This window comes from Triticum aestivum, chromosome 7A (genome assembly GCF_018294505.1).
Source record: "Triticum aestivum cultivar Chinese Spring chromosome 7A, IWGSC CS RefSeq v2.1, whole genome shotgun sequence".
Lineage (NCBI taxonomy): Eukaryota > Viridiplantae > Streptophyta > Magnoliopsida > Poales > Poaceae > Triticum > Triticum aestivum.
Genome location: NC_057812.1, coordinates 16270800 through 16297371, shown reverse-complemented (window position 1 = coordinate 16297371; position 26572 = coordinate 16270800). Strand labels below are relative to the sequence as shown.

Genomic DNA, 26572 nt, shown 5'->3' with positions numbered 1-26572 from the left:
GATTTTACCACTGTTGCTGGTCAGAAAACATGATGACCCGAAGTCTCGCTTGGATTGTTGAGGAGAAGGGCAGGAAGACGATGATAAACTTCAATGAGAACCACTACAGCATGTATAACAACATAATTTGTCTTTAGTTATGATAGCCACATGCATAGTTACTGTGTTCAGCTTCAGCATCATGGGCATAAAAGAGCAACAGTGCGCTCCCAAACTCCTCAGAGAAGGCCTTATGCAAACATTCGAACGTTTAGAGCTTGCAATCCCCACTTTGTACAGACCATGTTCAGTAGTCATGCCCCTGTAAATGTAATGTATTCAGACTTGTGAAGCAACTAAAGCAGATCATCAGGCTCTGGATTGCACTTACACTTCATCGGTTAACGAAATCGGGAATTTCCAGCACCATGAACACGAGCAAGACCAAACAACCTGGCCAATTCATGAGGGCCATTGTTCAGTAAGGCAGGCAGTTGCAGCCTAAGCTCTGGATTGAGAAACGGAAGAGACAGGCCAGGTTAGGGTGAGCGTGCAGACCTGATGCCGAGACTCGCTGGTGCCGCCGGCGGCGTGGAGGGCTCGCCTCTTCGCGTCCGTTCGTCGGCGAGGCGGCGGCGGCGCTTGTTGATCGATGCGCCCCGAGCGGAGCAACTGGGCTGACGTCCGGGCCTTGCTATACACGCTGAAGTGAACAGGCCCAGGCCGAGACACTGTTGGCCCGAGTTAGCCCATGTACAAGTGAGACGAGTGAACTGACCTACTGAGCCAGCAGCCGTCTCAGACCAGACCAAGGGCCAGTTCTAATTATATAGGATTGTAAAAAATATAAGGAGTGGCGATTCTGGAGAAGGGGGAGGGAGAATCGCTCAAAAGAACTGGCCCCAAAAGCTTCGAGTTTCCGGGACCGCCCACCGCCGCCACCACCGCCCTGCCGCCGAGGACGCCGGCGGCGGCTTCAGCCAGCCAACGCGTCGCCGTCGCCTTCGATCTCCACCGCCCGCCCCCACCGCCCGTCTGCAAGGCCTGCAATCTCTCCCCTCCACCCTCGTCCAAACCCTAGGTAGCTTCATTTCTCCTTAGTAATCTGTTCATTTTTTCCTCTCGCGTGTGTCTTTTGTTCAGCGCTTTTGCCTGTACGAATATCTTACTGTTGGTAGCGCCAGAGTTGGGTGCGAGATCATTTGATTCCGGACAGTAGGAGTAAATTGTTTTTTTGGGCGGAAAGCAGAGTGTTTCTTGTACAAATGTATGTACGGAATATAGTTTGGTATGCTGGCGTTGTTGCATATGTTGGGCATAGTTATCCATTTCATTTGCTCGTATTCTGAGTTTGATCTGGTGAAGAGGTCTTGGGCTCTTGGCTGCAACAGGGAGGAGGCACCGGTCAAACAAGTTCCTGTTTCCAGAATGTTAATTGTACTGTATTTCCTTGAACATCAGAATCCACTCATGAGTTGGATTGGGATAGCTCAGAAATCATATCTGTTTAGGCCGCTGCACCCGAGGACCTTCTTGTTCTCTGCACGACACTTATTTTGGATCGGAGGGAGTAGTTTTTACTTTTTAGGTTTACGTTTTTCTGTCACACCTGTACTACAGTTTCACCAATGAAATTGGGGTCTTGCCCCTGAATCCAAGAAAAAATATGAGGAATTCATCTAAAAAACCCAAATGAAATTACGCATTTGCACAAGAGCATAACAAGTCCTGAAGGCATATATTAGACCTGAAATTCAGCATGTGCATGGTCCTAGCTGGCTATCCATCCTTTTCTCCCCCTTTCTTTTCTTTTCATTTCTTCTTTTTCCTTCTCTTTTCATTTCTTCATGCTCGTCTATCTAATCCATTTCTTTGAATTTGTTATGTTTTGCAGAGAGTTTTTGATCGTGCAAAGCCCTAGCAAACTGTGTGTCACCTCTGGGTCCGCCCAGCCTGCTGTTTCTGGGCTCCATGGTTGGGCAGACCTCCCGGATGGCCTGCTCGAATCCATTATTGCTCTGTCAGGATCCTTCCGTGACCTTCTTGCCTTCGCTGCGACCTGCCACTCTTGGCCTGCTGCATTCTCCTCATACCCATCCAAATCTTCTTTCTGCACCAAATTCCTACCTCTCCTTATCCAATTCAATGCCTGTGTTCAAGCTCCTGATCTCCCTTCTAGCAATGGTCTTCATGAGCTACACACATTTAAGGTCATTGATCCGACCAATAAGAATGTCGCCCTTCGCTGCCAGATTCCTCGAGACATTTACCATGAGATGGATTTCGTTGGCAATTCCTATGGTCAACTAATTTTCCGCCATGGTGAATATTGTCTTCTTGTTGATGTGTTCAATGGTGCTGAGGTTTCAGCTCCACCTCTCCCATTCAATCGCGATTTCAGGGGGCTCAACTGCAGCGGCACTCTTACAGCTCCACTTGCATCACCCAATTCACACCTCCTTGTCAGCACCGTAAACACCCTGTTTGATTGGCCAGTTGGAAGTGAATCTTGGTCTGAACTGCAGCTTCATAATACATGTATAGTACAGATTGTGGAATTGAAAGGTCAGTTCATCGCCATGGATGATTGTTGTAAGATCTACACTTTGCAGCTGTCCCCCGAGCTCGGTCTGCAAAAGATGACATGTGTGGATTTGCCAATCACATTTGTGGATTCATGGCTAGTGGTCTGTGGTGACATGCTTCTCATGATCACGAAGCATCCATCCTTTCCAAAAGTAAAATATATACCCTACCAACTTGACCTGTCAACCAACCCTGCAAAATGGGTTGAAGTAAAGCAGCTAAATGATTGGGCACTCTTTGTTGGATGTGCTGTGAGGAGCCGGCCATTTTCTTGCATGAGCCTAGAAAGATGGGGAGGGAGGAGCAAGTCGTTGTACTTCGCAGGCCATCACTCTTTTGTTTTACATGGATTGGGTATCGAGGGAGATGTAAAGTTAGAGCACAAAAGAAACTGGTTATGCAAGCTGCAGCCCCTCTGGGTGTACCCAAGGATGTTCTACTCAGACAGCCAGTGATCATCTCATGCCACTACAGGTTGCTGCTCTATGAGCCCCTGATAAAAATTTACCCTCGCAACACAGAGCAGGGACTATCGCAACTTGGGTGGTGGCGTGGTGCCATTGTAGCACTACTTAAGAGTTTGTTCGGAATAGCACTGAAACTCTTGCAGTCAGTTTCGTAGCCCAGTATGTACAACCCAGTATTAATGTTAAGAGCTTGTTAGAAGTAGTCACGCTTCCAAGTTAGTGTTAGTTATAACTGTGTTGTTTAATTACGCCTATGTTTTCAAGGCGTCCAGGCGCTTTAAGGCGCTGGGGGGGCGCCTCAACGCCTAGGCGCTCAAAGCGTGAGGCGAGGCGACGCCTTAGACACTTATTATTAGGCGCTAGGGGTACTAATATGGCAGCCATGAGTGGACATGTAACTGATTCATACCTTGAATTTCCTGGTTGTTGAGCCCACATAGCATCCATTCCTCCCATCTTGTTTCCCATTTCTGCCTTCCACAATAGAAATCTGCATAAAGATGAACATATATCATATATGGTTAAAACTAAACTTAATTAATAGATCACCATTGGTAAAAAAACAGAGTAGATGACAGAGCAAGTGCAAAACAAGGTGACAAACATGAGTGCATTACATATTACATAAACTAAGTCCACAACACAATAATTTAGGTTCACAAGTTCACAACATAAATTTAGGTTCCAAACAGGCAAACACATGATCATAAGCAAGGCTGGCCACACTCAATTCTCAATAGCCATCATCGAACTCATCGATGGTAGTATTTGTGTTGTCTTCGCCATCTTGGTCAGCACTAGTTGGATCTTCATCATCATCGGTCACATCAACATCATCTTGAAGAAAGTCTGAATCATCATCCTCTCCATTGGGGATACTTGGTTGTTGTTCTTGGTCATCCTCTTCGTCATCTTCATGAAGAAATGTTGGTGACGGAGCAGCCCTTTTGCGCTGCCTTTGGTACTGGACATTAACATTTGAGGCCCCCCTTGCCATGGTGCTAGCTCTAGGAAAGTTGCGACCTTGCAGCGACGAACTTGCACCAACAGCCTCATCAACAAGCTCCCATGAAATGTCATCGGGACACCCTCGAGCACCTTGGGGTGGAGGTATTGTTGGGTCAACCCACTCATTGCCCCAATCAAAATCCTCAATGACTAGAGGGTCATAGCTATTGCCACCCATCTTCTCACGCCTCTTTTGAAACCTATCCAAGTTCTTCCGGTTGTATGAAACAAAAACATTGTCATTCAAGAGTCGGTGTTGTAACCGGTTCCTTTTCTTGGTATGGATCTACAAATAGCAAATAGAGTGAATAAATAACTTGCTGAGATTACTTGCTGAAACTAACTTTCTCTTGATGAAATAAAGACAAAGAAGTTACTCACATGTTCAAATGCGCTCCAATTCCTCTCACAGCCGGATGATGAAGCACAAAGACTAACAGTACGCTTTGCAAACCTTTGTAGCTCAACTGCCCGACCACCATATGAACGCCACCAATCAACTAAAATGGTAAAATAAACACACACATGAATTAGGAGTTTATACTTTGTACAGAAAATAACAAGCTGAAATTAACTTGCTTGTTGCTGAAATTAACTTTAGTTCACTTACGAGGGTTTTTCTGGACCATGTTATCGATTGCCATCGGATTAGCAAAGGGTCCTCTCTTGTCCTCATAGAGAACGGCTTGTGCATCAATCTTGTTGCGAGTATTGACATCAAGTACTGTTCGTGCAAGGACATCATTAAAACAACTTCTTAGCTCCCCAATTAGGGCATCATCACCACTCTCAGCAATAGAGAAGTATTTTCCAGGGTTCAAAAACAAAGCAGCCCCATATAATGGATGATCCATTTGATTCTCCCAACGTTTGTCAACAATGTCAATGATCTTCTTGAGCAAAGCTTGCTTGTTTTGGTGGGGGAAACCTTGATTGATCTTCTCCTTTGCAAACCTCATTAGTGCTGTCATTTCTGGCATGGCAGGAATCTCATCACCATCCGCTACCCTAAGCACTCGAAGTAGTGGACCTGAAGCTCTAAGGCAGTCCTCAATTGCATGCCACCAATCTGCTGAAAGCACAATGTCTTGCACATTCAAACCGGCTGCAGTTTTGGCCAATTTGTTTCCAACCCATGCTTGACATGTAAATAGACTCCTCAATGCTTGCTTGTGCTTGACCAAACTCTTAAGAGCAAGAATGGATGTGGCAAAGCGAGTGGCTGCGGGTCTCACAAGATCCAGCCCACCCGTTGCCTTCCTCATTAGACTAAGAATTCTGCCATGCCTATAGATGAAAGTGGTGACTCGTCTACCCCGTGCAATAGGCCTCTTAAATGGCTTTAGCTTCCCTATATCTTCCAACATCAGGTCCAAGCAATGGCATGCACATGGACTCCAATATAGTGTAGGAATCCTTTCCATTAGTATCTTACCCGCTGCCTTGTAGTTAGCACCATTGTCGGTGACAACTTGGACAACATACTCTTTACCGACATCCTCGATTCTCTTCTCTAGCAAATCTGCTATCATCCGAGCATCTTGGCATTCACTTGATGCATCAACCGACTCCAAGAAGTAAGTGCCCGCCGGGCTGTTTACAAGGAAGTTGATCAAGTGGCGTCCCCTTTTATCGGACCAGCCATCTGACATTAGTGTGCAGCCATATTGCTTCCATGCTACCTCGTGCTTCACCCTCAACTTTTTTGTTTCCTTGACACAATCCCTAAGCAATGGCTCTCGCAGCTCATGAGGAGAAGGAGGCTTGTAACCTGGGCCATATTGACAAGAGGCTTCTATTGCAATCTGGAATTGCCTACAGCTTGCAACATTGAAAGGAATGCCACACTCATAGAAAAACAATGCCCACTGCATACTCACATAGTGCCTCTCTTCCGGTGTTTTTGTGCTGGACTCCATGGTGCTTTGAGAGCAACCGGAGCGTATTTCATCGACAACATCCTCAGGTTTCTTCCTAAGCATGGAAACAATTGACTTGAGAGCAACATATTGACACTTTTTGCCTGATATTTTTACTGCAAAGGCTTTCTTGTTCTTCTTGGCTGCTGTCCCTGAACTTGGTCTTGTAGCGAAGCATTGAGCTGTTGCTTCATTAGTGGAGCTTTGAACTGTCCCTGCTACATCTACCTCCACTACATCATCATCATCATCTGGCTGTCCTATGTTTCTCCTGTTCTTTTCCAAATATTCTAACATCTCCCTCCTAAGCTGTGTGGTAGCCTTTGGACAACCCGTTGCATCCCCACCGGTGCCAGCAAGATGCTCTTTGTGTCTCTTGATCCCTCCTTTAGTTATCTTGCCACAAAGATTGCACACAACATTATTGCTGTTGCCAGGTGTCAACCAATACCCATAATTCCAGCCTGGATCATTTGACCTCCGTGGCCTGCGTTCTGGATCTTTCATTGGATCATAAGCATCACCACCCCCATCAGCTCCTGAATCTGCCATTGTGGGACTGCAAAGTGCAAAGTGCAAACAATTAACAATATAATACAGCCATAGAGGGCAGAGCCACAGAGGACAAACAGCTACTATTCTAATAATAAGCTAGTATAAAGAAGATCCACTAACCTACTATTCTAATCAGCTAACAAGGACAATCAGCATCTATTTTAATCACAACTTGCAGCTAACACTACTATAATAGAGGGCAGTGGGCAGAGGGCAGAGGCACAGCACCACATCTACACATGCATATACTAAACAGAGGGCTAGCTTAGAGGCAAAGCAGTGAGGCACAAGCAGCAGCACCATCAGAAAACATGGGCAGGTGAGGGGAAAAGAGAGGCAGAGAGGAGCCGTACCTTGGGAGAGGGCTGCCGGCGGCCGAGGAGCTTGGCCGGAGAGGGGGATGGCCGGCGGAGATGGATCTTGGCCGGAGAGGGGAAGGGCCTGCGGAGGAGGAGCTTGGCCGGACAGGGGGAGGCCGGCGGAGGAGGAACGGATCTGGGCCGGCGGCGTGAGAGACTGAGAGGAGAGAGCTCCTCTCTCTTTTCCCCTCGATTTGGAGTCACAGGTGTGTTCCCCTCTCTCTCCTGCCTCTGTTTACCCCCTCTCTCCCGCCCAATTTCTCTTCCCTCCCGCCAATTCCTCTTTCTGGCGCGCGCCAGCTGCTGGTTCCCGCTCAACCTGCCCGCGCATGTCCAGGGCGTCCAAAATCAAGCAAAGCGGCGCCTTGGACGCCTAGGCGACGCCTTGGACGCCTCAACAGCACAAGGCGGACGCCTTAGACAAAAAACTAAAGCGACGGCGACGCCTTGACGTTCGCGAGCGCTCTGACGCCTAGGCGTCGCCTAGGCGACGCCTAGGCGACGCCTTGAAAACATAGAATTACGCACTGTATGATGTGTAGTACTTTGAACTACCGGTTGCTAGTCTATGCTCCACCTACTGACAAGTTGTAGACTGCATTGACTTAATTTTGCGCCATGTATTTCTGCATGTACTTGGCTTTCATCACTGAAACGGATGTGTGCAGAGTTCATCTCTTGTGAATGTTTAATTGGTTGCAAGTATTAGTACAATGGTAAAGAGCATGAAAACTGCCAATGTTGTTTTTGGAATGGATGATGAGATATTCTTGTGCATCAATTTCCTTTGTCCAGGGAGCTAAAATATAGACCTAACAACACTAGGTTCAACTGCAGTCCTGGATGCGTATCTTGCTGTGTAGGTGGTTCATTTTAACATGTTGCTGAATGATACTTTTTGATGAGAACCCTATGTGTATCTTCAGTTCCTTGACTGGCCGGCTCTTTAATTTGCTCATGTTGGAGAGAACACACTGTCTGAACATATGGTGTTTGTTCTGTTACTCCTATGAGGCAGTGCTCCTACCAAATATTGCTTTTGGCTCCTGAGCTCGAGTATTCCAACTTGTGTATCATACGGTTCCTACAAAATGGTGGGGGATTGGAGGGGAGCCAAAGTTCAAAATATTCGGCTAAAAGAAGTTCAAAAAAATTTGAGAGAAAAATACAAGTTCTTTTCATGATCAAAAGCCAAGTATAATTGTTTAGAATCAAAATATAAGACATAATTTCTTTCAGGGAAAAGTGAACAAGTTTGATGGCTGGAAGAAGATAGGAAATATTCAAACATACCCTTGAGAGAAAAAAAACGTTAATTATGATTCTGAAGAGTGGATCGCATTTGAGTTGGGTATGCCGATGGAGGTAGACGCATCCAATCCAAGCGTCTTTATTTTCATAAACTGTGGCACTATGATACAAACTATGTGCATTGTGCCCAGTATGTTCTATTCGTGTCCATGACGATCGATGATCTTGATGCATTGGTTATTACTTGTTGTCGCAGTAGCTCCTCCTGTAAGATATCTCAGATTATGTAGGTTCACCCAAAACCTTTCGTATGTTGCATCATGGTGTCAATGCTTAGATATATATGGAGTATAATGATGTCATTGTCGATTTTTGGTCTCTTAGTTCTACCGGTTCGTTTCTTCTGAAAATTTGCTCTTCCTGCAGAGAACGGAACAGTGGTTCTTTTGCAGTTAGTGTAGGAGATGTTTTCGCAGATATAGTGGTGGCATCACTGGAGTCTGGAGTTTTTGCAGTTAGTTGCATCCTTGAGTGTTTAGAAGTTAGTAAGAGATATGTTTATGTTATAAAGCCTCTAGATTAGCATGTTTATTGTGCAAAAAGTCCATTTCTTGTCAATTTTTGAACTTGATTGTACCCAGAAGGTGAGGAGCACCAAAAATATACACATGATAACATCAGTTGTGGAGGTAGTTCATGTGTGGCATGTTATGCATGTTTTCCTGCCTTGTGTACCGTCAGTTCCATGAATTGCATGGTCGCTCTCATGTTCAGAGATCACTAGTGTCTGTTCTCTCCCCTCCATGGAGAATAGGCGGGGCGCCGACAGAAAACAGCTTTTGGCTCCCGAGCTCGAGTGACCCTGGGATGGCAAAAGTCACGTTATACGGAAGTAAATCTGAGGAGTTATGCGTCGTCATATTGAAGTTGTGATTCCCACAACTGAACTTTTGTTTCTAGCTGTGTACAGGGACCAAATAATTCCTACATGGAAACTTGTTTGCTCCTAAATAGAAATTTACAATCGAAGGCTAAACATTCTTTAATATGGCATAATTAATATCTTTAAATATGTAAATTGAAATTCAACAAATAATATATCTATTATTATCAAAAAAATGTGAGGAATCCAAATATGACATCATTAATTTTTAAAATCATTTGTCATATGCTGGAATCAATTGCTTCTTGGTGATGTGAACCGGATGAGAACTAATGAGCTTTCTATGTTTGCCTAAGCACAAGTGTCTGATCTGGATTCATTGTTAAAATGGTTATAATTTGTTGATCTGGTACTAGCTCAGGTATAAAATGGTGAATCCCTGAATCACTATATACAATGTCTGTCCAGTTGTAGCAACTACTGTTATTTGATTTTAGGAGTTGAACTTGAGCATGAAGTCACACGTTTCACCGTTTGAGTTTGAAACTATTATTCTAAAAAACAATAATTAGCTGGTAACACTAATATTTATTGAATAAGGAGTTTAACCATAGTTTGACCAAAAAGTAAAAAAACTTAAATTTGAGGATAACTTTTTTAGCTTTCAGAATTTGAGAATTCTAAAAATTTGCAAAACGGCCTATGGCTGTCGAAATCGGAATCGGCTTCTTGTGCTGAACATTTTGATATATTATACGTTTGTTTTGACATCGTATGCAAAAGTTATAGTCGTTTTACTTTTTCATAACACTTTTTTGCAAAACATGTCGAATTTTATGTTTTAATTTTTTTCCCAACTAGTACATGTAGTAACATAACTACATCCCGAAGGATTTTAATTTTTAAAGTTTTTATCATTTTCTTTTGTTTTTTTTCAAAATTGAAATGGCGATACGGAGAGGGGAAGGGGGTAGAGTTTGAAAATTGCGGAACCTATATAGTCCGAGATGGTGTCCATCAAATCCTACTGCCGACTACATCTGCTACCACTGCCCCAGCCAGAGTCGCAACTATGGTTAACCAAGCCAGAGTCACGTTCAATTAAAGTGACAAAAAGAATTACTTTTTAATATAGTAAAACAAATTCTATCAACTATTATTACAGGCTAAACAACTATTAATACAAAACAGTAGTAAAATTAATATTAATTAATTATAAAGAATTATCTACTGTTGTCTAACAGAAGCATACTACAACATGTTAAAATCTACAGAAAGAACTAACTAAAAATAATTAAAAACAACAATTAAACGACTAAAACAACTATATAAGCAAAACAGTACTGCTTTAACTAAAATACTAATTTAAATTATTTTAAAAATAACCAAATAAATCTTACTATGACTAGGAGCAAAAAGAATTAAATTTGAAACTATTTTTAAACTCAAGTTATTCACAATCTAGGGTTCAAATCAAATTTGAACAAATTCAAATTTAAATCATTTAAATTTGAAAACTAATGGCACAAATAGTAACTAGACAAAATTTTAAATCTAATGCAAAAAGAATCACTCAAAAACATCAAATATCCTAAAAGATATAAGCAATATAAAACTAAAACTAAAAACTAAAAACAAATGAAAAAACAAAAAAGAAACTTTAAGAACCCCTTTAATCTCAGTTGGTGGCTCCAACCGGGACTAAAGGGGTTGGCTCCAAACGGGACTAAAGGGGCTGAGGCTTTAGTCTCGGTTGGTGTCTCCAACCGGGACTAAAGGTCCCATTGAAACCGGGACTGATGCCTGCTCGGTGCCCTGGCCGTTTAAACCCGGACTAATGCTTACATTAGTCCTGGTTCGTAATGCAATGGGGACTAATGTGTAGATCGAGTTTGGACCAAAACCCTGCTTTCTACTAGTGACACAAGGTGCGCAAGATTGACGGCACGATGTTGTACGGGTCGCGCACGTTCTTCTTCCTGACCGAGGACGGCACGCTCCAGCCAATCGCCATCGAGCTTACCAGGCCCGAGTCGCCGTCCAAGCCACAGTGGCGTGAGATCTTTACGCCGGGGCGCGACGGCAGCGTGGCTGTGGCAGCTCGCCAAGACCCATGTTCTGGCTCATGACAGCGGCTACCACCAGCTCGTTAGCCACTGGTACGTAGTAATACACTCATTGTTACTCACGTCACCTATTAAGCTTCTGTCACCTGACCAGTGAACAATAGAGGAGTCCCCAAATTTCGGTCTACATACCACTTCCTCAATATTCCTTTCGTTCCGAATTACTTGTCGGATGTATGGATGTATCTAGATATATTTTAATTCTAGATATATTCATTTTTTTGACAAGTAATTTAGAACGAAGGGAGTACCTGATTTGGATTTGGACACTGTTGCGTCTTGTGGGCAGGCTGAGGACACACTGCTGTGTTGAGCCGTACATCATCGCGGCGAACCGGCAGCTGAGCCAGATGCACCCCATCTACCGGCTGCTGCACCCGCACTTCCGCTACACCATGGAGAATTGGAGATCAACGCCCTGGGGCGCGGGATGCTCATAAGCGCCGATGGAATCATCGAGAGCGCCTTCTCGCCGACAAGTACTGCTTGGAGCTCAGCTCAGTGGCTTACGACAAGTTCTGGCAGTTCGACAAGGAGGCTCGCCAGAGGATCTCATCCGGAGGTAACGCTAATCGGCTAATGCCTATCGACAGCGAAGATATATATGTTCTCATCTCATACCCAACATCGTCTTATATACTTTTATCCTGTGAATGATAAAAATCCCAAATTACTTCAGGGGTATGGCGACCAAAGAGGAGGATGGCAAGCTGAAGCTGGCCATAGAGGACTACCCGTATGCCAACGACGGGCTGCTGGTCTGGGATGCCATCAAGGAGTGGGCGTCGGACTACGTGGAGCACTACTACCCGTGCATGGCGGACATCGTCGACGACGAGGAGCTGCAGGGATGGTGGACGGAGGTGCGCACCAAAGGCCACGAGGACAAGAAGGACGGGCCGTGGTGGCCTCAGCTGGACAGCCACGAGAGCCTGGTCCAGGTGCAGGCCACCATCATGTGGGTCACGTCGGCGCACCACGCCGCCGTCAACTTTGGCCAGTACCCCTTTGCCGGGTACTTCCCGAACCGCCCGAACATAGCCCGGAGGAACATGCCGTCCGAGATGGGCGTTGAGGGCATGGACGCTTTTGAGGAGGCGCCGGAGAAGGTGCTGCTGGACACGTTCCCATCGATGCACGAGAGCATATTGGTCCTTGCGATAATGAACCTCCTGTCGTCTCACTCGCCGGACGAGGAGTACATGGGCACGTACCAAGATCCGGCGTGGGAAGAGAACGTCAAGATCAGCAAGGCGTTTGACAAGTTCAAAGGGGGGATGATGGAGATCGTGGCGCAGATCAACGAGTGGAACAAGGATCGCAAGCGGAAAAACCGGCACGGTGCCGGTGTGGTGCCCTATGTGCTGCTCAAGCCGTCGGATGGTGATCCCATGGACGAAAAGATGGTGACGGAGATGGGCATTCCCAACAGCATCTCCATTTGATGGAGCTGCGTGCGGGGATCTGGTAGTTTTATATATGCTTGCTAGTCGAGCGTGCACTTGTGCAAAATCCGGTGACCTCTAACCGTAAGTAAGGTGCTCAACCTGCATGCTATCTCAAAACAGTAGTGGAGTTTTTTTTTTTCAGTTTTCGCTTTATTTTGAGTCCTTTTACAGTACATCTAAGGGACAAATAAGTAATATAAGCCATCCATTTTGAGTCATTCAATGGACTAGATCCACCAACACTACTAGACAGAATCGGTAGTATATTTTGTTGGGTAAAATTGGAAGACACACAAAACAAATATCAAAACTCTATATGCATTCAGAAGCCTGTGTGTTTTCTTCTCCTCCCCTGATTGGAGACTGGCCCAATCCAGCCGAGTACTTTTTGACGGAGAGGAGATACAACATAGAAGATTGTAGCCTGTAGGTAGTGGATTGATCCTTGCCGGCCGATTCTTTTGGCCGAGGAAATCACCATGTACAAAGCTAGCCTCCTAGATTGATTGATCATGTCCGTGATAAGCCGATTGTTTTCCAGCGATGACGCGTGTACACAAGCCGGCGGTTGCAACCGCTGCACACAAGCAACGTAGGCACACAACGGCGCTCGAATCTCGCCCGAACACGTCAATAGGACCTCGTTGCCACTAGCGACGCACATTCGGGTGATGCTGAGCCGCAAGCAGTAGCTCGTATCTCACTTGTCTAATCTGAGAACCATGCGAACCAGGCGAATATGAAACGCGGTACTGCGGTGCCATCGCCGTCGACATCGATAGCGGTGACACGGTTGGGAAAGGTCCATTGTTCCGACGTCAAAGCAGCCATGGCACTCGCGTGGCCCCTGGACACAGCAGGGGCAACGTGAGCCTCTAAGGAAGCTGCAGCGACGACGGAGCCTGGGGTCTTGAACCACGACCGCTCCTTCGTCTTGGACATGAGCCGTCGTTGACTGGCGACGGCAACCACGAAGCCTGACAAGGACGGTCATGGCGAGGCATTTTACAAAGGGAGCGTCTAGGAAGCAGCCGGGTGCTCCCTAGCGTTTCCTAGCAGTCATCCAGAAAAGGTAATTTTCTGTCCTCCCTGTCCAGGATAGGAAAGTACCTGGCCCCCGCTTCCGATTCCCGCAGCCACCCATCGAGCGGGCAAATCATCTGGTCCTTCCCTTCGCCCGATCCCTCCCCCACCCCTGCGCATCTTCTTTTCTCCTTTCTCCTCACCTAACCCCCAGCCCCATCTTCTTCTCTCCCAAGCAAAGAAAGACAGCACGTCCTTCCCCTCACCACTTCCAGATTCAAGAAAACCTTCACAGCCCTCCAATGGCGGCTCCATTGATATTTCTTCTCTAGGCGCCTCGTTCTTGATTGCCTTGCAAAAAGGCAAAAAAAACAAGGCAAAAAGGTCAGATTTAGCTCGTCTTCCAGATCCCCCTCCTCTTTCCCCACGATTTGTACAAGGCTTCAGTTGTGCAAAACATTGTGTAAAAAAGATGTGATGTTAAGCATGTTTAGTCTGCTGTTTGGGCAAGTTTCAGCCCCCTGATTTGGGCAAATTTGTTCTGATGTTAAGCATTATATTTCTTCCCAGTTTTCAAAATCTATTTGCAAATCTGTTGCATATGAACACATTTATAAATCTGTAGGTGCTGATAGTAAATGCTGACAAAAATATTAGGAAAATATAATGCCTTAAGCAAGAAAAACAACAGAGCAAAAAACAGTACTTATAAGAGGATGAGAAACAAACAGATCATGATCTATTTCTGATGTGTTCCGGTTCTATTAATTGCTTATAACCGTGCAAAAATAAACATTCTGTTTGAGCAAAAACAGTGCTATAATGAGGCAACTAAGTATATGTCTGCACAAAACTTTGGAAACTTATGCCATGGCAAAACATGAACACTTTTGAAACTTATAAGGCAATGAATACTGACATCAGTATGGCTTATTGGAGCAACTTACATTATAGAATTAAGCAAAAAAAGCATAATGATGTCAAGGCAACTCTTGAAGAAACTAGAAAAAGATTCCTCTTGGACATTTGTTTCCATTATTCCTTGGTTTCGATAGTGAAAACACACAAGAAGAAAATAAGTGTAACTAAACCTGCAACTAAAAAACAAGAGACAGTTGCGTAGTACAATTTACCTTTGTTGTATCATATCCTTCACCATGATCCAAAAAAAGTTGGAAAGTTGCCAGGATACAGTGGCAAAATTATTAGTATTTCATCCTGCAAAAGAAGGAAAAAGCCAACAAGAAAATCCATATACCAACAACTATCTCAGCTGCGAAACGTTACTTCAAAACATACTAAGCATATCCAAAAACACACAAACTTGCTGCTGTAAAAGATGAAACCTAAAAATGTCAACTTAAGTTCTTTCTAACACACAAACATAAGTACTGAAAGCAGAAATAGTCTGAATATAAAAGAGCAATCATGCCCATAATTCTAACTTAAGTTTTTCCTAACACTAAACATGTTCTAATCTCTCTGAATTGGGAGTGAATTCCATTCTGAAGACACTTCAAAGTAGCACTTCTATGGCAGTATGCTTGCTTCCCCAAAATCAAATGTTGCCTGCGTTTAAAGAAAAACAAAATAAGAAAATATATTATGAAACACAAAAAACAAAAAGCCTATGTTATGTTTATATGTACAAACATGGTTCATTAATACAAAAAAACCATGCATATCCTGAAAATAATATATTGCTTGACATATATAGTTTGACTTGCCTGATTATATGGTTTGGGTTGCCTGATAGTGCACTTTGAATTGCCTGGTTATGTTCAATTGCTATCTTGTGAATCTGGTGTGCTTACGTTGCTGTGTTCTTTGCTTGCCTGAGTTTAGTGTGGTACTAGCTTGCCTCAACAACGTAAAAATTGCTTTAATTTTTCTGGTTGAAAAAATGCACAGGTTGAACATGATTGAGCTATTTATGTGTGCTTTGGTGGGTGAGCTATTGGCTTGCCTGTATTTACTGTGCTACTTGCTTGCATCCCTCTGCTGACTTGCTTTACTTTTTCCCATATTCTCAATAAATAAACAGGTTGACAATGATTGACCTGAATGAAGAACCAGCTGAAAATAATGATGATCCATTGTACTGTACACAACATGCTGCTGGAAATGCAGAATTTGTGGCGGAATCACCTAATCCCCCTATCATCCAAAGAGTCGATGGTGCTGCTACAGAAGCAATGGAGACAGATGGGCAGTCAAGTCATGGGGGCCGTGCTCCGGGCAGTACACAAGTACCTGCAGCTATAGCAGGTGGGAGTGATGCTCATACCCTTGATGGCACAGGTGCTGCAGGTGATACCGGTGGCACTGTTGGTAATGGTTTGGGTGTTGAAAATGATGATGAGGCTTGGTTACAGCCCAAGGAGCCTTACGTGGGCATGAGGTTCGACACTTTGGAAGATGCCAAGGAGCATTACAATGCATATTCCTTGCAAATGGGGTTTTCAATCAAAATGAATAGTTCAAGGAAGGATCTCAAAACCGGGGAGTTGATAAAACAACAGTTTGTTTGCAACAAGTTTCGAAAGCCTGATGTTGATGACGGAGGGGCAGAAAAGATTCCTGTGCTAGATGACATTGTTGAGCAAGCAAAAGATGATAATGAAGATGAGGCTATTGTCTTTCTTGATGATGATAGTAAAGGCAAAAGGAGGAGCAAGAAACGAAAAAGAGATAAAATTGTGCAAACTGGTTGCAAAGCTAAGATGATTGTGAAGGTAATAGATGGCAGATGGGAAGTGATCTACTTTGTTAGCAAGCACAACCATCCGTTGGTTGACAAGCCATGTTTGACTAAGTATTTGCGATCACACCAAGGGATCCCGCCAGAAGAAAGGGCCTTCCTTACTCATCTTCATAACTGCAATTTAACTACAGGTATTGAACCACACCCACCTCCCCCCTATCTTCTAACTTTAAGAACCTGGACATGCCTACTGGTTGTGTGTTTCTTAGTCTATCAACAAGTACCTGTTTTTGCTTGAAACATGTCACTGATTTGCTTCAAACAAATGCCTTAGTTGCTTGATAGTGCCACTAAATTGCTTACAACAGTACAAAAAAGACATAAAATGCCTGATTTGTTTCTGGATGCTGGACTTGCCTAATGTTTACCTATTTGTTGCTCAATGCAAAGTTCCTGCTAGCCTAGTTTTTTTATAAAACAAATTTGGTGTTGAATCTGAACTTTCCTATGGTTAGTCTCTTTGTAGCTAAAATGTACAATAGTACTTTTTTCTGGATGGGGTCAACTTGCCTATGATTGAAATTTGTATTGCTCACTAAATGCATAGTTACCCCCCTGGTTTGTTTTGTGTATTTTGCTCATGTGTTGCCTGGGGCATATGGTTGTAGTTGCTTGTATAGCTTCATGAATTGCCCAAGCTTTGCATTTGAGTTACTTTGCTGAAAACAGAAAAGAAACTATTTTTGGCACTGTTTTTGTGTAGAAAAAGTATTGACCACCATTGTGACTTCATGTCAATAGGTCGTATGATGCACATCATGTCAGATTTCTATGGGACAGAACTCATTGTACCTTATGGCACTAAACACATTACAAACCTCAAGACGCTCTTGAATAAGGATGATGCAAAAGAAGGGGATATGATAGAGACAGTTGCTTACTTTAAAGATCAGCAGAGAGAGGATCCAGATTTTTTTTACAAGATAAAATATGATGAGGAAGACAGGGTTGAGAATATTTTCTGGGTCGATGGTGCAGCAAGGAAGGCGTACGTGGAATCTTATCATGATTGTATCTCCTTTGACACAACGTATATGACTAACATGTACAACATGCCCTTTGCACCATTCATTGGGATTAACAGGCATGGGCAGTCGTTCATGTTGGGTTGTGGCTTTGTTAAGCAAGAGTTGGCATCGAGTTTTGATTGGCTATTCCAGACCTTCCTTGAGGCAATGCATAATGTAGCACCCACCAACATCATAACCGACCAAGACATCGCAATGGCACAATCAATTAAAAAGATCTTTTCTACAAGTGTGCACCGCTGTTGCCGCTGGCATATTATGAAAAAAAGCACAAGAAAAGCTTGGAGGATTGCTGGGGCGAAACCCTGGCTTGTCCAAAGATTTCAACAACTGTGTTGACTTCAGCTTGACGCCAGAAGAATTGGAGGCATGGTGGTGTGAGCTGATGATGAAGTATGAGGCTATGACTGACTCCCATTTCGAGAATCTATACAAGTACAGAGAGACATGGGTGCCATGCTACTTCAAGCACCAATTCTTCCCTTTCTTGCAGTCAACTCAATGCAGCGAGGGGTTCAACGCTGTCCTTAAGAGATATGTGAACCCACACAAGTCCATTTTGAACTTTGTGAAGCAATATCAGAAAATCCAAACACACATACTAGTCCGGGAGGGTTCAAAAGACTACAGGACAGGACATTTATAGACTGAAATGTGGTCATCTTACCCAATAGAGAAGCAGGCGTACGGTTCGTATACTAGGGACTTGTACGAGAAGTTTCGTGATGAGTTTCAGTTGACTACAAGGTACAATGTGCGACCGCATGGTGAAAACTTGTATGAGGTTTACCCCAATCAAGAGTGGGTTGCCAAATATGGTTCTAGGGCCTATTTTATCACGGCGGAAGCTAGTGCTGGAGATTACAGATGTGACTGCTGCAAGATTGAGAGGGACGACATGCTTTGCTGCCATATCCTGAAAGTTTTCAACCAACTTGGTGTTGATGAAATCCCAGCGCAGTACATACTTAGAAGATGGACACCTATGGCAATTCCCAACGCACCCCCTGCTGTCGAAGAACAACCTAATGAGATGCCACCACAATCGAAAAAGGAACTCAGGCATGCAAATTTGATGATGGATTTTGGTAGTCTTGCCCGGGTTGCTAGTGTGTCAGATGCTGCGACGGATATTGTAAAGAAACATATGCGTGGTGCGCGTCATGAAATCAAAAATCTCAACATGTCAAAGAAGAAGAAACCGGCAGCACCAACAAGTGGGCCCTCTGGTGGTCCTCCACCATCAGCTGATGGTTCTGCACCACAACCGAGTAACTCTCTAGCAACTGGTGGCCCTGCGGTGCGTCCTGGAGGGCCTTCACAAGCCCCTTCTGGACCTAGGCAGCAGCGACCTACTTCTACGCCACCACCGAGAAACACTCAAGCAACTACTGGCCCTGCGGTGCGTCGTGATGAACCTGCACAAACCTCTTCTGGACCTAGGCAGCAGCGACCTACTTCTGCAACGCGGAGAAAAAACGCACTAAACCTAACTGACAACTCTATGAGTGAGGATGGACACTAACAAACAGCATTCGGGGCTGCAGCGATGCAAAAAGGGGCTGTACCACTACCCATGAGCCCTCCCACACAAGGCTGCCGGCCTGTACAGCAACTGTGAGGATATGTGCCACTGAACAGTGGAGCAGCGCCGCACCTTTCAAGGGGCTCAACAATGACAAGGCCTGTGCAAGCGCTAATAGGAGCTACGCGACCTCCTATGGGTCCTAGACCAGCAATTTGGCCTGCACCACAAACTATGGGGGCTATACAAACACCGCGGGGGCCTAACGCAGCAAGCACAACCTATGTGGCTGGTCCTGGACTAGCACCATTGCCTGCGTCAACAGCAAAACTGGATGGCTGGATTGGGCAGCATCCATGATCTTCAACAACACAAGAAGAAAATGCCAATGCAATTTCATCTCCTACTGCGCAAGCTCCTGGTGGATATGCGCACCAGCCGCTCAGTATGGCATCTCTACATGCAGCTGTTGCAGCCGCACAAGGTACTACGATGGTTGAACCACAGTTTGGAAGACCTGCTACCACACTTGGCCCTGCAATTCCTAGAGACCCTCCAAAATCAACAACAAAAGGGAGGGCAAAGTCAAAAAGAATTCAATCAGCACTTGAGCTGCATCCGAAGAGAAAGAACAAGTGCAGCTATTGTGGTTTTTTTAACCACAATGGTGCAAGCTGCCCGACCAGATTGGTGTAATGGTCACACAGTGACCAGATGGCTGAAAAAGATGTGTCGAATGGCATTGACGAGTTAAACTATTTGTGGGTCTGTATGTTTGAACATCCTAAACTATTATGTATGGTTTACGATTTCTTGTGGCTGACTTGCCTCACACTAGAGTTTTGAGTTGCCTGGTTATAAGTTTTGAGTTGCCTGTTGTGTGCTTTGAATTGCCCCGCAAACACCCTTGCCCTCCCCATAATAGTCGAAAACTTACATACATAAGATTGTGCAATGCTATAAAATGCAACAATTCCCTGGTTATGTAATGATCATATTATTTGTCTTTCATTTGTCTTTTATGGGTTCTTCTGAATAACTTGCCTCAAATTAAAGCTTAAATTGCCTGTTTATGCAATAGAGTTGCCTGGTCCAAGTTGTTACACAGGCAACTCCTCCCCCGGCACTCCAAAAATTCACAAAAGAGCAAAATAAACAACACATGCATTTACATGGATGTAGCGCGCGTGAGGGGAGAAAAAACTGACCTATGCTAACTTGAGTATGGTTTTCCATGAAGCATTGTTGTTGGTGTTGTCAACCCACGTGTTAGTCAATTGTTTCCTGATGCTTGGAATATCCTCAGCTGTGAATTTTGGAACAGCCCTTGCCTCCCAACCGTTTGCTATCGTCAGAGCAAAAACACCATAGTCGAATCTAAACAAAAAATTGAAAAAAGAACTGGATGCTTACTCTATGAAGTATTGTGTCGCTTGTAAAAAACTGAACAAAACCATAGTTAATATGTGAAAAGAAGTGGATGCTTACTCATTATTTTGTTTTGGAACGTCGATGTTGGTAAGCCCAAACTCATCCAGCGAGACGCGGGAACTGGCGTAATGCTCTTCCCATAGAGACCGAAAACTTGCAACCATTTTCCTTGCGCAAACATCTAAAGACTTGTTTTTGAGCGTCCTCCAAGAATCAAGAGTTTTATAACGTCGATCCCTTATGTTCACGTTAAAAAATCCAGTAATGATTGCCTGTTTTAGGTTTTGTCTTGTCGATGTTCTCTAACACTGGGAACATAATCTGTTAGAAAAAACAAAAATGGGGTTAGTAAAAAAATACAATACTAGAAACTAGATGTAAGCAATTTTTTCTATGTGCTCTCACAAATTAAGAAATGGACTGAAGAAGCAAAACTGCACATGCCAGTTTTGTGCTAGTGTGAGTAATTTGCCAAAAACAGAAGATGCATAGGCAACTTATCTACTTATGTAAGCAACCAGCCAAAAATGCACAGGCAAGTTGTGCAAAAAATGTAAGCAACTTGCCACATAGAAGCAATTTCATGAGTGTAGTCAACTTGCCCACCACACACCCCATCCCCCCCCCAAGAAATATTTACATTTGTGTGAGCAAAAGTTTTAGAATAAAAAGTCATATATAAAAAGTGCATTGGTAAAAAGTAAAGAAACCATTAACTTACCATGTCTTTACGGTCCAAGCGATTCGACTTCTTGAACCGGGAAATGAGCTCCTTGCCGTTCAATTCCATTTTTAGCATCTGAACCTGATGTAAAAAAAATACAGACATGAACATAACCTTTTATGAAAAAAAGAAAAAGAAAGAAACGCAAAACTACACTATTAGTTGCTTCGTGTTTTCTTACCGAGAACCTGATGGGCATCACGAGCTTCTTTGAGTCTGGTGGCAAGTTCATCATTATATTCTGTATACCAACTTCCATTACATGGCTCAAGAAAAAAACTTCCTTCTTCATTGAGTTTGCGAGCTCCCTGACCGTGACAAAGTATTTGCCATATTCAATTACCCTTACGCTGCATGAAAAAAAGAGGCATTCAACTCACAAAATCCTTCCATGAATTGCCTACCACCATTTCAACTCAGGGGAAACACATGGGGGCATGGGCATATCAAAGGATAAACTACTTGAAAAAAAGAATTTCACACTAAGCCAAGTTGCCTGATTCTATAAATGGATTGCTTGTAAACACAGTTTGAATTGCCTGGATAACATGATAGACCTTGCCTGGGGGAAAGTGCATTGTGCAATGTCTATCAAAAAGAAATGCAGTGATATACTGTCATACCTGATATCCACATCTGGTGATTCTTCTTCATTAATTCTTCCATGCAAAATAACTGATTCATACAATCTATTTGCTTCGGGTTTGGACATGTAGACTTTCTTCTCATTATAGTCAATGAAATGTGACCTCTTGCAAGGAGGTGGCTTGATAATCCTTCTCTCGAATTGATGTGGATGCATCTCTCCTGAACTACTACTGCTGTAAACCTTGCTGCCTGATCCCACTTCTCCTTGGTTGCAACTTTTTTCAGGTGTTTGGTACGCATTTCCTTCTGCTTGAACACACGGTTCGTCTATGCCTTCAACGTCCAACAGATAATCATCATCGGTTATATCGATGATTGGCTGGTTATGTACTGGGAGTTTCTTGAACTCATGCTCTGTAAATGTGCTTGACCCAACATGCTGATGTGTTGTGTTGTCTGCAGATCTTGTGTGCAAATCATCTATGCCTAGATCGAAACTTGGTGCTGGGAAGTACTCTCTGAAAAAATCATTTGATCTTTCGGTGTCCCTTTGCTCAAAATGTTGTTTATCTTTATTCGCTGAGCTATGATTTGTGGAGTTGGATTGGGCATTCTTGCTGTTTGGATCAACACACCTTGCAAACATCTCACTCACATCTAGAACATTGATTTCTAGTGCATTGGTTGTCTTCCCACTAACACACATGAATTCATGGTACCTCTCCTCCACATGAGAGAAATGGAAAGTGTTCCCCTGGCCAGTTGCTTCTAATGCTTCTGGAACACTTGTGGCCTCAGGTTGGGCAAGTACAGTTGAGCAGACAGGCAATTTCCCTAGGGCTCTTAGCAACTTTTGTTTCGGACTTTTTCCCATGGTTACAGCTTCGGGCAGGTCTTGCATCCTATTGATCTCCGTACATGACACCGGAGGGATGTTCTCTTTCTCCTTTTTGTGTCCTGCATGATTTAATGCTACAGCCTCATGTGATGCGTTGAAGTCTTGCACCTTGGCCCTTTGGATACCATTGGCTGACTGCATCACATTTCCCCGAGACGGAGGAGGCACTTGACCATTTAAGTCACCTAGTGGTTGTGTTCCGCTGTGGTTTCCTGTGCTTACTAGCACTGTGGGTCCCTTCTTGAGTTGAACTGGCCTTACTTTTGTGGGGTCCAGTGTTTCCTCTACAGAACTTGCCTGAAAAACAGCTAGTCTTGCTTCCTCCTTAGACTGAGTTGCGAGAATATGCGATCCACTTGCTTGACATTGGGAATGAAAATTACTCGACTGCTTTGAATCTACTCCTGTAGGTACTGCCTCATCTCCAACTTTGCTGCACGGGGGTGCTGCCGAGCTTGATGGTGTACTCTTTACCACCTGTGTTTTGGCATTCCCATGGATTGCCTCTTTTGTTTCAGAAAATGCCTGTTGTTGCTGCTGGGGAGGACCGGATTTTTTCATGGCTGACTGCCTTGACTTTCCCCCTTGGCCGTAACCGGGATTTTCGGCACGATAGGCCTGCAGATGAATTGCTGTTTCATTCATCACAGATGGCTCCAATACAAAACTAACAGTTTTCTTCATCTTCTTTGATGGCAGGAGTGGTGGTAGTTGGTTTCAACAAGCAGTCTTCTGTTCTGTAGCTTCATTTAGAGCACCAAGTTCTCTCATTATTTTCTGCTGAGTCGCCTTTGGGCATATTTGCTTGGGGTTGAATGTGAAGACCATATCCAAATCTTCCCCCCTCAGCAACTCTTTGAACACCCTCCTCGCTTCGGTTGCCATGGATATGTCATCAATATCCAACATTTCTTTCACTTCAAAAACAGGGAAGCGTGGTTTTGGGGAAACAACAGTTTTGAATTCTGTCATCACAAGGTCTCTGATAGATATCCTATTTGCCTCATCCAATCCATTTGCCTTTCTGTCCCTCTTCTTTTCAATCAGAAATTGCAGCGTGCATTGTTCATCATCATCGCTGCTTGCATTTTCAGCTGCGGGATCCCCGTCCCGATTGGAGCCACCATTGCTGCCTGAACCACCGTTGCCACCTCTGCTGTCATCCTCATCATCTTCATCCTGCTTCCCCTGCCCATCATCTTCCTTGTCTTTGTCATCCCCATCGCCTTCTTTATCGTCATCGTCCTCCTTTCCTTCGTCATCTTTTTTTTCGTCATACTCTTCTTCTTCATCATCGTCATTGTCCTCGTTCCCCTCAGTTCCATCTTTACCTCCCATCTCAGCACTTGCCCCCTCGTGGTGATCAACCGTTTGTCGTGCTCCTTGGCTACTTGATTTCCCCTGAACTCCACTTGATCCATCATGACCGTCATCGCTGTCTGAACTGCCATCAGTGTCGCTTTCATCACTACCTTCATCCCTGCCATCTCCCTCACTTTCACTATCGGCTGCCTCGCTGTCGTCACTGTCAGAATTAAATGACTCCTCCTCACTTGGTAAGCTGTCTCTTCTGGCTGGTACTCGCTTGCCCCTTCTGTTAGACTGCCGCCTGCTTGTCTCCGCAGTAATAGGATCTGCCTCCTTTGTCCCTCATTCATCATCATCTATCTTCCCAACCCCAGTCACGAGCTTCCCAACTGCATGTGAAATTACAGAACACATATCGTGCACCAACCCTGTGAGCTTCTTTTGCTTCTGTAAAACATAAAAGTGGATGGTAGAGAACATGATAAGTACATATCTTCTATTGAAGATTCTGAAAAAATGGTTGAATGTACAAATGGCGATAAAAAGGGGAACAACAGTGAGAGGAAAAAAATGCTAGATAAACTTACTGATTTTTCATATGACTCGGGCAATCTTGCGGCAACAAATTTGGTGATGTGGTCCATACTGCCAAACAAGCTATCATCGGCACAACGGGAAAACTCCGTCTTGAGCTGGTGGTCTTAAAGCCAAAAAAGATTAAAAAAAACTATGAGTGACAACAATTCTGACACTTCCATACCAAAAAAGACCTGAGAAAAATGAAGAAAAATAGTACTACTAATAGTCTGAAAATTCCTGCAACCATTATGCCACTTCCCCTGTTGCCTACTATTAGTTGATACTGTAATAAAAAAAATGAAGAACTAGTATGCAAGTTGCTAGTTTTTAGAACATAAGTTGCTTGTCTTGTTGTGTAAATTTCTACTTTTCAACATGTAAATTGCTCAGACAGAAAAAGAGCTAAAAATGTACTGCAGAAGCTACTATTAAATACAACAACAAAACAAAATCCTTTCTGTGAACATTATCCAACTGTGTGCATGGCAAACGAGAGAAGGTTTGAATAAGTCTGATAACTACTTGGACATACTTGAAAATATATGTATGGCACTTGCCCAAAAAGATACATTACCTTGCTTGCTCTTTGAAAGTGAATTGCCTATTCTAAAAAAATGCTAGCGTTTCCTAAAAACAATATGACAATGATATGTATACTAAAACAGAAAAATTCAGTTGCCCGCAATTGGCCATATTCTCCTGGAGCCTTCCTGTCCTTCTTGACAACTCTGGAGATTAAATCTGAATTCCAAACTGAAACCCTTGGTACCAAGTTCGGGATTGGCTCATTAACATCCAGAGAGTCTAGGTACAACAGCTGCGTAGAGACACAGAAACAGAAATGGATATAAATTTAAGTTAGCTAATGATTGCAAAAATAAAAATAAAAGATAAGTAAACAAATGGATGCTTGAAAAAATAAAACAGCTTGAAGCACTTACAACAAGGTGGAAAACACAACAATAAACAGCCTTCTTGTTGGCACGCCCCGAAGTGAACGCAAGCTTTAATTGATCAACAACAAACTGTCATATATTGGTTCTCGTTATTCCATTGACATCCATGACCGCTGGGAAGCTCTTTGGGGAAATACTCAAACTAGTTGAAGGGGCAAGGAAGCATGAAAAAACAAGAGCTAGCCAAGCGCGGACAAAGTCATCATCATGAGATCCTTCCATGTCAACGATCATCTTGCACCATTCAGTGAGGGTTGGGGAGTTCTTGGATGTGATGTTGTAAATACTGTACATTGCCTTTGTGATTTCAGGCCGATTCTCGAAGCACACCTTCCTGCCCCTGTTGGGCAAACCCCATATCCTACGGACACTTGCGACATCTACAGGAATCTTCCCCCTTTCTGGAATGACTATCTGCGAAATCTCCGGGTCGTAATGCTTCATTATCCACTGGCTAAAATCTCCGGGCATGCTACTCGCTGCAAGGTCCAGAATGCCACCAAATTCTTTTCCGATGATGACACTCTTTTGGTCAGGAACCAAGTCCTTGTTCAACTTGAAGAGCCTTGCAGGGGATGCCCTGTTCCTACGACCCTATTGCACATAAGGAAAAAATATAAACAGGGGATTAGCAAAAAAGGAAAAAGGTTCATCACAACATAGGCAACTTAGGCAGCATTACTGGGCAACTGCTTAGTGAAACTGAGGCAACTATGCAAAATACCTTAGTTCCTCCCGTCTTCTGGCGTTTTGCTTTTGGAGGCTGCTCGACGTCTGCACCTTCAACATTTTTATTCCCAGCATCTGCAGCTTGGCTCTCATTACTATTCTCATTACTAATGATATCATCAGGGCGCTTCCCCTGTGAAACAACTGCCTTAGTTCTCATACGCTTGTACCCAATTATTGGTGCACTGCTCCGTGGCTGGGAGATGGAAACCACGTAAATCAATAAAAAATGAAAAAAAAACTCTATTATGTACAGGAAGAACATAAAACTTCCTGAGCATGTGCACACCTGTGCTTGATGCTCTTCATTCCCATGAGATGCAAGGTCGTCATGACTTGATCCAGCAGGTCCATCCTGTTTAGACTTATGACTTGTCCCGGCCATCTATTTTCTGCTGCATATTTAAAGGACAGACAATGAGATTCATCATAAAAAAC

The 26572-nt window shown here is 43.9% G+C and overlaps 2 protein-coding genes, 1 long non-coding RNA gene and 1 pseudogene across 3 annotated transcripts; 2 read left to right on the top strand and 2 right to left on the bottom strand.

Annotated features, from left to right (window-relative positions):
- Positions 1–6: 6 nt before the first annotated feature.
- On the bottom strand, positions 7–667 carry LOC123148268 (uncharacterized). Its single transcript, XR_006473713.1, has 3 exons — positions 538–667; positions 371–432; positions 7–301 (listed from the first exon to the last, which is right to left on the bottom strand). It is a non-coding gene; the product is annotated as an uncharacterized lncRNA (long non-coding RNA).
- Positions 668–836: 169 nt separating this feature from the next.
- On the top strand, positions 837–3205 carry LOC123152809 (uncharacterized; the record flags this gene model as incomplete). The annotated part of the gene is made up of 2 exons (XM_044572242.1): positions 837–1060; positions 1874–3205. Coding segments are annotated over 2 exons (1371 nt in total), but the record flags the coding sequence as incomplete, so codon positions are not given.
- Positions 3206–3628: 423 nt separating this feature from the next.
- On the bottom strand, positions 3629–7386 carry LOC123147079 (uncharacterized). Its single transcript, XM_044566320.1, has 4 exons — positions 6868–7386; positions 4651–6518; positions 4422–4540; positions 3629–4326 (listed from the first exon to the last, which is right to left on the bottom strand). Exons 2-4 carry the CDS (start codon positions 6509–6511, stop codon positions 3766–3768), a joined length of 2541 nt encoding a protein of 846 aa, XP_044422255.1. The 5' UTR covers positions 6512–6518; positions 6868–7386; the 3' UTR covers positions 3629–3765.
- Positions 7387–8333: 947 nt separating this feature from the next.
- Positions 8334–12604, top strand: LOC123152808 (lipoxygenase 2.2, chloroplastic-like; annotated as a pseudogene).
- Positions 12605–26572: the final 13968 nt, after the last annotated feature.